We start from the raw sequence: 12,599 nt of genomic DNA on the forward strand, positions 1-12,599 counted from the left end.
CTCAAACTGTCTCACCCTCGAGATGGGATCTCTCCTTCCTGAATGTACAAAGCTTCAAGTGAAAGGCAGGAGGTTTAGAGGCGATTTGAGGAAACCTTTTTCACCCAGAGGCTGGTGGGTCTCTGGAATGCACAATCTCAGAGGGGAGTTGAGACCTCACAACGTTTACAAAGGACTTGGATGAGCAATTGAAATGTTGCAACACTCAAGACTACAGGCCAAGTGCTGGAAAGTGGGACTCCTGTAGGCAGATGTATATTTTTGGTGAAGACCTATTCTGTAATGTATAAGTTGATGATTTCCATTGACTCCATCCACCAATCCTATCCAAGCTTTAATGCTGCCTCGACCTCTAACCCCAGAAGTGAATCACTTGACCTCAGCATTGTGTGTGACTCCAGCTGTCCCAATCCATTGCTTCAATGGTTCTAGCCATTTCATTGCCTCAGAATCTCCATGGTTTCCCCATAAAACCCAGCATTCCAGGACATATTTGCAATCTGTAACTGCAGCGGCCTGGTGCATCCAGAGATGTAAAACTCTCCTTAACTCCCTCTCCGATAATATGTAGCTACGACCATCCCCATACCCTCGACCCAAGAACATACCTCAGCCTGCAGCACTGTCCAATGTACTTGCTCCAATCCGATCACGCACTTGTACTTTGTCTCCATGTGCTTCAGAACGCTCGCTCCGCGCAGGTCCAGGAGGAACCTGGAAATGCCGGGCTCCTGCAGGGCCACCGTCCGGGAGCAGATGTTGGAAACGATGCTGCGGAGGAGCTCATCCACCGCTGCGTAGGCGCTGCCTACCCCAGTGACCTGTCAACAAACAAACACAGGGCACAGCAGGTCATTCAACTCTGTCGTCAAGGCAAAACAAAAACGCACACTGCAAATTCAGAGAACTATATAAAAGAGATGTGACGCTGAAGTTAGTAAGGACTGCAGCAGCTGGGAATCGGAGTCAATGAACAGGGGAGCTGGAAAGGCACAGCAGGTCAGGCAGCATCGGAGGGCCAGGAGAGTCGATGTTTCATCAGACCACAACAGGACACAATTCAGCCCCATCAGTCCACACTAACATTTACACTTCCTTCTCATTTACAGTTGTTATAGGATAACCAGAACTGTACAAATTACTCAAACGATACTCTGACCAAGAATTGATACAAGTTTAGCAGAACTTCAATTCTCTCTTTCCACAGCAAAACCTTAGTGCTCCATTTCATTTGGTTCTGGCTTTTTGTTAGTCTACATCACAATTTGTAACGCTTTGTATAAATATACTCTTAGATCAGGTAGGTTAGCCCTCCTGCCTCACAGCACCAGGGACCCGGGTTCGATTCCCGTCTCGGGTGACTGTCTCTGTGGAGTTTGCACATTCTCCGTGTGTCTGAGTGGGTTTCCTCCGGGTGCTCCGGTTTCCTCCCACACTCCAAAGATGTCCAAGTTAGGTGGACTGGCCATGCGAAAATTTTATTTATTCATTCACTGAATGAGGGCATCGCTGGCTAGGCCAGCATTTATTGCCCATCCCCAGTTGCCCAGATGCAATTGCTGAAGGTCTGGAGTCCAGACCAGGTAAGGATGGCAGATTCCTTCCCTAAAGGGCATTAATGAACCAGATGGATTTTTTCCAACTATCCACAATGATTCATGGTCTTCATTAAACTCTTGAATCCAGATTTTTTACTGAATTCAAATTACACTGCCTGCCATAGTGGGAATCAAACTAGAGTCCCCAGACCATTGTCTGGGTCTCTGGATTAACGGTCCAGCGATAATACCACAGGGCCTTCGCACATGGTGTCCAGGGATATGCAGGCTAGGTGGATTAGCCATGGGATATGCAGGGTTACTAGGATAGGGTAGGGGCTGGCTCTGGGTGGGATGCTGTTTAGAGGCTGTGGACTTAATGGGAAGAATGGCCTGCTGCCACACATTAGGGATTCTTTGTGTCCCTACGTCCCGTGGTACAACGATTAACGTTCCTGCCTCTGAGCATGGAGGTTCTCAGCTCAGGTCCCACCCCGGCACACAGGATGCACAATGCAGCCAAACCTTGAAGGTGAGTATCTATCAGGCTGTAAATCCTTCTGGTACCTGCCAATGGCAGCGGCCTACAGGATTCCTGCTCAGTCACGACCTGGACAGAAAGTTGGAGTCTCTCCCAGCACTTTAAATGTGAGGTGATAGCCTAGTGGTATTAACCCTGCACTGTTGGTCCAGAGACCCTGGTAATCGTCTGGAGACATGGTCCCTTGGCTTACTCCAGTATGCGATAGGCCAGAAACTGGAGGAGTACAAGTATCCCAGAGGGCTGACAGACTGGAGGAAATATAGAGACCGCTTGACAAGAGGCCATAAAGGATTTGAAAACGATTGCCAAGAATCAGCCCCACAGAGATACAAAGCAGCAGAATGGACCTTGTTACAAAAGAATGAAGAAAAACTCGCCAATTAAATACTGAAGACATCTTAGCTCAGTTCAAAAGATGTGCAGGTTAGGCGAACTGGCCATGCTAAATTGCCGGTAGTGTTAGCTGTAGGGGAATGGGTCTGGGTGGGTTGCTCTTCGGAGGGTCAGTATGCACTTGTTGGGCCGAAAGGTCTGTTTCCACACTGTAAGTAATCTAATCTAAGTAATCTAAAAAAAATAGATGTGGGATAGGTAGACGGGAGGGGTGGCAGTTTTGTGATGGGGTGCGAATTGGCCAGGGCATTGGAAATAACCGGGAGAAAGTGAGGAACTGCAGATGCTGGAGATTAGAGTCAAGAGTGTGGTGCTGGAAAAGCACAACAGGTCAGGCAGCATCTCAGGAGCAGGAGAATCTGTGTTTCGGGTATAAGCCCTTCATCAGGGGTTCGGGCAGTGTAGCACTTCCCTAATACTGCGCAGTGACTGTCACTCAGCAAACCATGGAGTGGCACTTGAACCAAAAACCATGTGACTGAGAAGCAGGTCGCTATAGGCTCTCACATGGAGGAGTGGGCCGAAGGGCCTTTTCTGAGTTGTCTGACTGTGTGAATGAACTCTGGGTTAGGCTTGTGATGAGGGGCTAATGCAAATGCTAGCAATCGCGAGATTGGACCCAAAACAGTGCGGCAAAGGAAGAGAGAGACAAAACTAAGACACCATTGTTAAATGACTCACCCTTAGCCCTGTGACATCGCCTTCGAGGGGGAGAATAGAAACCTGACCAGTCCCAGTGAGTAAGTCCTGGTAATATTCCTGTAGAAATCGCAATTTCGCGGGCTCTATCCCGATCACGGAATCGTCTGGAACAGCATTCGCCAGGAAGTCTTCCACACGTTTCTGGTTTTCCACGCGGCAGCCTTCGAGGGAAATGAAGCAGACTTGGTCGCCCACGTCAGCGACACGAGCTTCGCAGCATTTCAGTGACGCCAGGAGCCTTCCCCAGTCGGGGGAGGTGACAGCGTATAGGTGCCGGTCTGAGATCGAGACACTGAATTGGCAAAGCTGCTGCTCAATCACCAGGGCAACAGCCCGTGCTGCAGCGAGAGACGAGGCGCTGACCGTCATCACACTGCCCGAGATGGAATAATAAGTGGACAAACCCTTCTGGAGTAGCATGTGCCGTAAGTAATCCCGAATGTCAGCCTTGGACAGGAAGCGTGCCTGCTCCTCACTGATGGGGACATCCACTTGGGCGATGTTACTGAGGTATTCCAGGATCCGGCTCTTCAGCTTCCCAATCTGGACTGCGTCCGTCCCGCAAATACGGACAGAGTTGTCGTCATCGACGCTCAGGGACAGTTCCGGATAATCGGCCCTCAGCTCGTTAAGAAAGCTGCTGGATCGCAGGATATCCAGCTTCTCTCTGTCAGGTACATTGACCAGACTTGTCACTTCCGCCATCTCCTCAGCTCTGGTTTCTACCACCGTTCCCTGGTCACATTCCTGATCCTGAGCCGGGTCCTGATCCATGCCGGATGGCTGCAGGAAGTCGTAGTAAGGCCGAACGAGCAACTCGCGCTCCTGCAGCTTCTGACTCTTGTGAAGAACCCGGTCAACAGCTGGAACAGAGACAAGCGAAAGAGCTCAGTCGTGAGCAACCCAAACTCACCGGCACTATAGCAAAGGGTCCCTTTACAGTTCGGGATTAGCCAGCCTGAGATTGTCCTACTGATAAATCCAGAACTGCTCTCCGATCCCAAACAGGGAGAGGCCAGTTAAACTCTACCAACCTCACGCTCCATACAAGTCCCCTCCCAACTTGCTCCATCGTATTACTATATCCTCCTGTTCCTCCCTCCAGTAACGGTTTCACCAGCTTCTCTGTGAATGGTCCTGCAACATTCACCTTCAGCTGCTACATGTGGTAGGCAGCTTCACACTCTCACCACTCTCTGAGAAAAGAGATCTTTCCCGGAATTCTACTTTGGCGTCATTAGTGACCGTTTTATCAATTTTTTTCATTCATTGCTGGGTCATGGCTGCCTCTAGTCGGTCCTGCATTTATTGCCTGTCCCTAGTAATGATCCCTTTAGCCTAAAGAACTGGATCTAATTCCCTGCTTGAAAACATTCAGTGTTTTGCCCTCAGCCATTTCCTGAGGCAGAGGATCCCCCCAGCTCCCCACTCTCTGGGTGAAGACATTTCTCCCCATCTCAGTCCTCACTGGCCTACTCCGTATCCTTACACTGACCCCTGGTTCTGGGCTCCACTAGCATGAGGAACATCCTTCCTGAGTTTACCCTATCTAGCCTTTGAATCCCCACAGTGTGGAAGTGGGCCATTCAGCCCATCGAGTCTGCACCTACCCCCACCCCCACCAAAAGAGCATCCGACTCCCCCCAGACCCAACCCCAAACCCTATCCCTGTAACCCTGCATTTCCTGTGGCTAAGCCACCTAATCTACACATCCCTTGACACCATGGGCAATTTAGCATGGCCAATTCACCTAATCTGTACATCTTTGGAGTATGGGAGGAAAGCGGAGCACCCAGAGGAAACCCAAGCAGATGCAGCGAAAATGTGCAAACTCCACACAGACAGTCTCCCAAGGGTGGTGCTGTCAGACGGCATTGCTGACAAGTGAACCACCCTGCTCCCCCAAGTCTGTTAGAAGTTGCATAGGTTTCTATGCAATCACCCCTCAGTCTTCTCACCTCCAGTGAATGCAGACTTAATTGATCCAATCTTTCTCTATTCGTCAGCCCTGCCATCCCAGGAATCCGTCGAGTAAACCTTCATTGCACTCAATCCATCCTGCCTCAGATAAGAGACCAGAAGTGCACAGAGTACTCTTGGCGTGGTCTCCCCCAAGACCCTGTGTGACTGCAGCAGACATCTCTGCTCCTGTCCTTGAATTGTCCAATCTCTCCCTCCTCCCGCTCTCCGAGATTGGGTACATTTTGCTATCTCTTCCCTTGCTGATCAGGCCAAATCTCACTGTGCAGGGAGCCACAAATACAATGTTTCATCTTCCAACCAAATAGATTTTAAATTTTATTAACTCATGGGACATGGGCGTCGCTGGCTGGGCTATTGCCCATCCCTAACTGGCCTGGAGGAGGCGCTGGTGAGCTGCCTTCGTGAACTGCTGCAGTCAGAAGTGACAGAGTGTGTGGAGCGAGACGAGGTTTGAGCTCTGGCTAATGTGTCCCTCCCAGGTAAGGACACACTGCACTTCCTGAACACAATGGGAGATCTTTCCCAATTGGAAAGTGACCTATCCCGAACATGGCAGTTTGCCCAAACTTGGGGCATTACTGGGTGAGGTTTTTCTGCTGCAAAACCTTTCACAGATTAATTCACAAACTAACTGAGTTGCTTAAGATGACTAAAGGATTCCATAGCGGGGAAGTGGGGAGGGTGAGGCAGAGGATGAGAGACTGCTGGAGGAGTACACAAGAAAGGGAGCGAGCCCGTAACAGGAAAGCTCAGCTGCTCCATGGCATTATCAGGAAGAACAAAAGGAAAAAGCTGGGTTTTTAAAAAATATAGTTCCAATCACCTCAGAAAGTGCTTCTTAGCCAATGACTTACTGTGCAGTGTGGAAACTGTGGTGATATAGCATCCGCATTCAGGCAAGTTCCCACCATCAGTGATGCAATGTCTATTCTGGGGTAGCGACTAAAGGCAGCCCGAGCTATGGTCCTGCTCATCAGCAAAATGGAATCTTACATATCCACTCAAGCCAGTAAACAGGGCCTGGTTTAACGTCTCATCTGAAAGACAGCACCTCCAACAGCCCTTCAGCACTGCACTGCATATAGCTGCGACCGACCTAGATACAAAGCCAGCAGATATAGGCATCGCTTTCTCTCTCAAAGCTCAGGGAAGGCAAAATTGCAATAAAGGTTTGTTACTAGAGGATAAACAGGTTGACATGGTGATCCGCCACACGCTAATTGAACGATCTGAAGGAGTAATTGGCTGCTTCCCAGTCCCACACAGCCACTGAATCAGGGAATTAATTTGTTGTTCTGGGCTATAATCTGTACAATTTCCTTGAAGCACAATTAGATGATAACCCCCAACAGCTTTTCCCAGGCTAAAAGAACTGTGGATGCTGTAAATCAGAAACAAAAACGGAGGTTGCTGGAAAAGCTCAGCAGGTCTGGCAGCATCTGTGAAGAAAAATCAGAGTTAATATTTCAGGTGCGGTGACCCAAGGGTCCAGGCCTGCTGATCATCCCAGGATATCTTCCCGATCTTTCAGATTCCGTTCAAATGAATTTCCTGATTTGCCAATGTGGGATTTGAACTGATCAAATATGACGAGCTCTCTAAAGCCCAGGCCAAATATCCCCTTGCTTGGAGACTGCGTGGTGAATAAATTAATCTGTGAGTAAATACCTTCCCATTCCTGGAATAGCACAATGGCCCTTCCTCCAGGCAGCATGGTAACATTCAGCACGGTCCCTCCATTGCTACGGCGACGGCTCTCGAAGTAGAGAGTCAGGATGTCCTCGTCATCGGTGGGACTGAGGTTCTCCACCAGGATGCGGTCGGTCCGGGGAAGTTGTCTAATGTCCAAGGTGGCACCCTGTAAACTTCGGTTTCTGGCTTTCACCTTCAGGGCCTCAAGGTCTGGGAAAATCAGAAAAAGAGCAATTCGTAACAAACTTTCCAAATCTGAGATGAGAGCCAGAGTCCAAACCTCCCTACGCCGGCTGCGGCAGGCTCACACGGGTAGTATTACTCGTAACACAGAAACATAACAAATAAGAGGAGTGGGCCATACAGCACAGAAATAGACCCTTCGGCCCAACTCGTCCATGCCGACCAGATATCCCAAATTAATCTAATCCATTTGCCAGCACTTGGCCCATATCCCTCTAAACCCTTCCTATTCATATACCCATCCAAATGCCTTTTAAATGCTGTAATTGTGCCAGCGTCCGCCACTTCCACTGGCAGCACATTCCACACATGCACCATCCTGTGAAAAAGCTGCCCCTTAGGTGCCTTTTGAATCTTACTCCTCACACCTTAAACCTGTGCCCTCTAATTTTGGACTCCCCCACCCCAGGGAAAAGACGGTGTCAATTCACCCCCTCATAATTTTGTAAACCTCTATAAGGTCACCCCTCAGCCTCCGACGCTCCAGGGGGAATACAGCCCCAGCCTGTTCAGCCTCTCCCTGTAGCTCAAACCCTCCAACCCTGGCAACATCCTTGTAAATCTTTTTTGAACCCTTTCAATTTTCACGACATCCAACTCAGTCCCCTGTTCCCACTTTCTCCCCCCATACCCTTTTATCCTTTTAGTCTAAGGACCACACCTAACTCCTTCCTGAAAACATTCAATGTTTTGGTCTCAACCACATTCTGTAGCAGGGAATTCTCCTGGCTCCCCACTGCCTGGTGAAGATATTTCTCCACATTTCAGTCCCCAGTGGCAGACCCTGAATCCTTAAACTGCGACCCCTGGTTCCAGACACCCCTAGCATCAGGAACACCCTTTCTGCAGTCACCCTGACCAGTCACGTTAGAATTTTATGGGTTTCAATCAGATCCCCCTCATTATCCTAAACTTCAGTGAACATAATCCTAACCAATTCAGTCTCTCTTCATTCATCAGTCCTTCCATCCCAGGAATCAGCCTGGCAAACTTTCATTGCACCCAATCCATAGACAGGACACCCTTCCCCAGATAAGGAGACCAGAAGTGCACATAGTACTCTAGGCGAGGCCTCCCCAAAGCCCTGTATGATAGCAGCAAGACATCCCTGCTCCTGTCCTCAAATCCTCTCCATTGTCCAATCTCTCCCTCCTCTCCTAAAACATTTGGCTATCTCTTCCATTGCTGATAAGGCCAGATCTCATTGTGCAGGGAGCCACAAATACGATGTTTTATCTTCCAACCAAATATATTTAAATTTTATCAACTCATGGGATGAGAATGTCACTGGCTGGGCCAGCATTTATTGCCCATCCCTAGTTGACCTGGAGGAGGTGCTGGTGAGCTGCTTTCCGGAACCTGAGTGGAACTTGAAACAGAGTCCTGGTAGTTCAGTGTGTAATGTAATTGGGTGAGGAAGAGAGAAGGGCTGATTCCTGATGAAGGGCTTTTGCCCGAAACATCGGTTTTCCTGCTCCTCGGATGCTGCCTGACCTGTTGTGCTTTTCCAGCACCACTCTAGACTCTGATCTCCAACATCTGCAGTACTCATTTTTGCCAAGAGAGAGAAGGGGCGATGAGAACATAAGAATTAGGGGCAGGAGTAGGCCATCTGGCCCTTCAAGCCTGCTCCACCATTCAATAAGATCATGGCTGACCTTCTTGTGGACTCAGCTCCACTTACCCGCCCTCTCACCATAAGCTTTAATTCCATTATTGTTCAAAGGTCTAGCAGCTAGCTGTCTGATCTGATAATGGCTCAGTCTCTCTTGTTCCTGAAGTTTAAAAGAGTACACAAACTGCTGGTAGGGTTAACACAATAAAAGATAAACAAATAATTGATTAATTAATGAAAACACAATAAAGTCACAGTGGGTCACAGTGAGAACTCCAGACTGCTGCAGTGTTCTGGCTAAAGCACTCCTGTTGTACCTTCGTTGTAGGTCTGCCTCACAGCTAACGAGTGGGAACCACAAATACTGATTCAGGGAGGGGGGGGGGGAAGGCTAGTTTGGATATTGTTGAGGTTGTACAAGGCTCCGGCCAGACCCGCATTAGGAATGTTGTGAGTAATTTTGGGCCCCGTATCTCAGGAAGGACATGCTGGCTTTGGAAGGGGTCCAGAGAAGGTTCACAAGAATGATCCCGGGGATGAAGGGTTTGACATATGAGGAGCAGCTGAGGATTCTGGGTCTGCACTTGATGGAGCTTAGAAGAGTACAGGGGTACCTGATTAACACTTACAGAATACTGAGAGGCCTTGATAGAGGGGATGTGGAGAAGATGTTTCCACTAATAGGAGAGAGTAGGCCCCGAGGGCACAGACTCAGAGTGAAGGGACGACCCTTTAGAACTGAGATGAGGAGGAATTTCTTTAGCCAGAGTGTGGTGAATCTGTGGAACTCATTACTGCAGAGGGATGTGGAGGCCAAATCATTGAGCGTATTTAAGACAGAGATAGGCTCTTAATGAGGCGGAGGTGGGTACTGCAGGTGCTGGAGATTAAAGGCAAGATCAGACTGGTGCTGGAAAAGCCCTCCCTGAAAGCCCATCATCAGGATTCCTGCATCCGAGGAGCAGGAAAAATCAATGTTTCTGGCAAAAGCCCTTCATCAGGAATCCTGATGATGGGCTTTTGCCCAAAACGTTGACTTTCCTGTCTGGGCTCTCAATTAGTAAAGGTATCAAGGGTTTCAGGGACGGGGGAGGGGGCAGGAGAATGGGGTTGAGGGCGGCACAGTGGCTAGCATTGCTGCCTCACAGCGCCAGAGACTCAGGTTCAATTCCAACCTCGGGCAACTGTCTGTGTGGAATTTGCACGTTCTCCCCGTGTCTATGTGCGTTTCCTCCGGGTGCTCTGGTTTCCTCCCACAGTCCAAGATATGCAGATCAGGTGAATTGGCCATGCTAAATTGCCCGTAGTGTTAGGTGAAGGGGTAAATGTAGGGGAATGGGTCTGGGTGGGTTGCTCTTCGGAGGGTCGGTATGGACTTGTTGGGCCGAAGGGCCTGTTTCTACACTGTAAGTAATCTAATCAAACATATCAGCCATGATAGAATGGTAGAGCAGACTTGATGGACTGAATGGTCTAATTCTGCTCCGATATTTTATGGTCATATGGGCCTTCCGATTTTGTCACTGGACAGGGAAAGCAGGCAGTGACGGCGGCTGAAGGAAGGAATCAGGCAGCGGTTCACCAGCCTCATCCTTCGTCATTATCCATCAGGTTTGAGGTTCTTTCAGTTTAGACTGAATGTGAATGCTGTAGAATCGATGAGCAAAGGGAGCGTGACAATGAGGTACAGGGAGCCATTGACCTGGGGGGGGGGGGGGGAGGGGGGGAGGGGGGGGAGAGAACCCAACAAAGGTAGGGAGGGCTAGTGAGGGAGAGCAGAGTGGGAGATGGTCAGCCATTGCTCTGTGCAGCCAGGAACATGAGCTCAGAACGCTATGTTGCCCAACCTGGTGCCTGGGTTCAGGACACCTGATCAATGCTGGGCAGGAACTTGCTGTGGAAGAAAGAGGACAGAAGAAACCAGTTTTCTATGTAGATACCTCTTCCAGAACTGTTGGAAGTTCTGAAGAAGGATCACTGGACTTGAAATATTAACTTTGCTTTCTCTCCACAAATGCTGCTAGACCTGCTGAGTTTCTCCAGCAGTTTGCTTTTGTTTCTGATCCTGAGCATCTGCTGTTCTGTGTTGTTTTTTTTAAATGGTAGATACCCTGATAGAATGAGAATGAGGGAAGAGATTCTGCCTTTTGTTTTGTCGACAGTATGTGAATGAAGCACCAAATTGAAGAGCAGAATCTCAAGGTAATTTATTTTACTCACTTGAAGCTTGTGGGCATGGTGAGCTGGGCTGGCACTTATTGACCCCTGTCAAAAGGTGGTGGTGAGCTGCCCTCTTGAACCACTGTAGTCTACGTGCTGTGGTTGACCCACATTGAGGTGGTATGGTGGCTCGGTGGTTAGCACTGCTAACTCACAGCGCCACCCCTCCGGGCGACTGTCTGTGGGGAGATTGCGCATTCTCCCCGTTTTCTGCGTGGGTTTCCTCTGGGTGCTCCAGTTTCCTTCCACAATCCAAAGATGTGCAGGTTAAATGGATTGGCCATGCTAAATTGCCCATAGCGTTCAGGGATGTGCAGGCCAGGTGGGTTAGCCATGGGAAATGCCGGGTTACAGGGATAGGATGGGTCTGGGTGGGCTGCTCTTTGCAGGGTTGATGTGGACTTGATGGGTCAAATGGCCTGTTTTCACACTGTAGGGATTCTATGAATGTCCTTAGGGAGGGAATTCTAAATTTTAAAACCAGCAACAGTGAAGGAACAGCAATATATTCCCAAATAAGGAAGGTGAGTGGCTTGGAAGGAAAACTGTGCATTAATGGAATTAATTATAACTCTATCTTGTTAGCCATTGAGCAAAATGCTGTACAAATGCAAGGTGTTTAAGGTATATTTCCTGAACAGTTGCTAATCTATCCCATCAGTTTCCCTGATGCTTCAAATCATAAAGGTAACCGACTGTGAGTGGGACTCTGGTGAATCTGTAATCTATTCTGTATTATTCAGATCATATCGGAAATCACTGAGGTACAGATTAGTGGTGGGCAGCTGTGAACTGAAATCTTCTTTTAGAAACAAAATTCACATTTTCACATCCATTTACTGCTCCACTCTAGTTACTCTCAGTAGACAGCGATAAGCCCTATCTGTTGTAGTCATTTGATAGAAAGGATTGGATTGCTATGCAGCTTCAGAGATGGTTAATATCAATAGAATTGGATTGGAACCATTAAGTAGCCAGACTGGGCAAAGAGAGCAGATTAACCTCCTTGAAGAATAGTCATAATATATCTGCAGGAATCTGACAGTTCCCAGATAGTTATTTTCAGATTTTACAGAAAAATAGATTGAAATTAAAGGCACATGCTCTCCAGATTACAAGGCCAGATTCTGGATTATTACTCCAGAGGTATCTCTCAGCACAATCGCTCGGCAGAGTTCTGACGTGGTTTTTGTTTTGGGAGGGGGAATAGAATTCCCTGTTGCATGTGCATAAGCTCGAGTTCCCACGCACATGCTTACCTTCCACAGAGAGGGCTTCCTGGAAGTTAACAAGGGCAAGTTTCCTGTCTGGATCCCAGTGGATAGTGAACTGCTCGCTGCTGCGGTTAGTGATGCACTCCAGGTACAGGGTGAGCATGTCATCCTCTATTTGCGGGTTCAGCCCAGTCAGCACAATCTTCTTTGGGTCCCTGGGCGGAGCCCTCTTCACAACCAGCTCGACGTTCTGCAGTTTGTGGCCAGGCTTGGACAGGACACTCTCAGCGTCTACAATCGACATCGACCCAGCGAAGGGAAAAAAAAAAGAGGAAGAAGTCAGGTCGGGAATTGTTCAGAAAACATGCACCACAGACAGAGTTGGACCATGTGCACTCACCATGTTTAGCTCAGGGGATTGGGGGGGAGCTCGCACAGTGAGGGTGGGGGCTCG

General features: G+C 48.8%; 1 protein-coding gene across 4 annotated transcripts in view; it reads right to left on the minus strand.

Moving 5' to 3' along the window:
- Window positions 1-12,599, minus strand: part of parp10 (poly(ADP-ribose) polymerase family member 10) — a 55,432-nt gene that overhangs the window by 24,678 nt on the left and 18,155 nt on the right. For all 4 annotated transcript variants that reach the window (XM_043690907.1, XM_043690906.1, XM_043690905.1 and 1 more), the window contains 4 exons: window positions 12,191-12,436; window positions 6,830-7,063; window positions 3,157-4,040; window positions 609-821 (listed from right to left, as the gene is read on the minus strand). In XM_043690907.1, coding sequence (XP_043546842.1) covers window positions 609-821; window positions 3,157-4,040; window positions 6,830-7,063; window positions 12,191-12,436 — 1,577 coding nt within the window. The remainder of the gene's footprint in view (window positions 1-608; window positions 822-3,156; window positions 4,041-6,829; window positions 7,064-12,190; window positions 12,437-12,599) is intronic.

Source organism: Chiloscyllium plagiosum, chromosome 5 (assembly GCF_004010195.1).
Source record: "Chiloscyllium plagiosum isolate BGI_BamShark_2017 chromosome 5, ASM401019v2, whole genome shotgun sequence".
Classification (NCBI taxonomy): Eukaryota; Metazoa; Chordata; class Chondrichthyes; order Orectolobiformes; family Hemiscylliidae; genus Chiloscyllium; species Chiloscyllium plagiosum.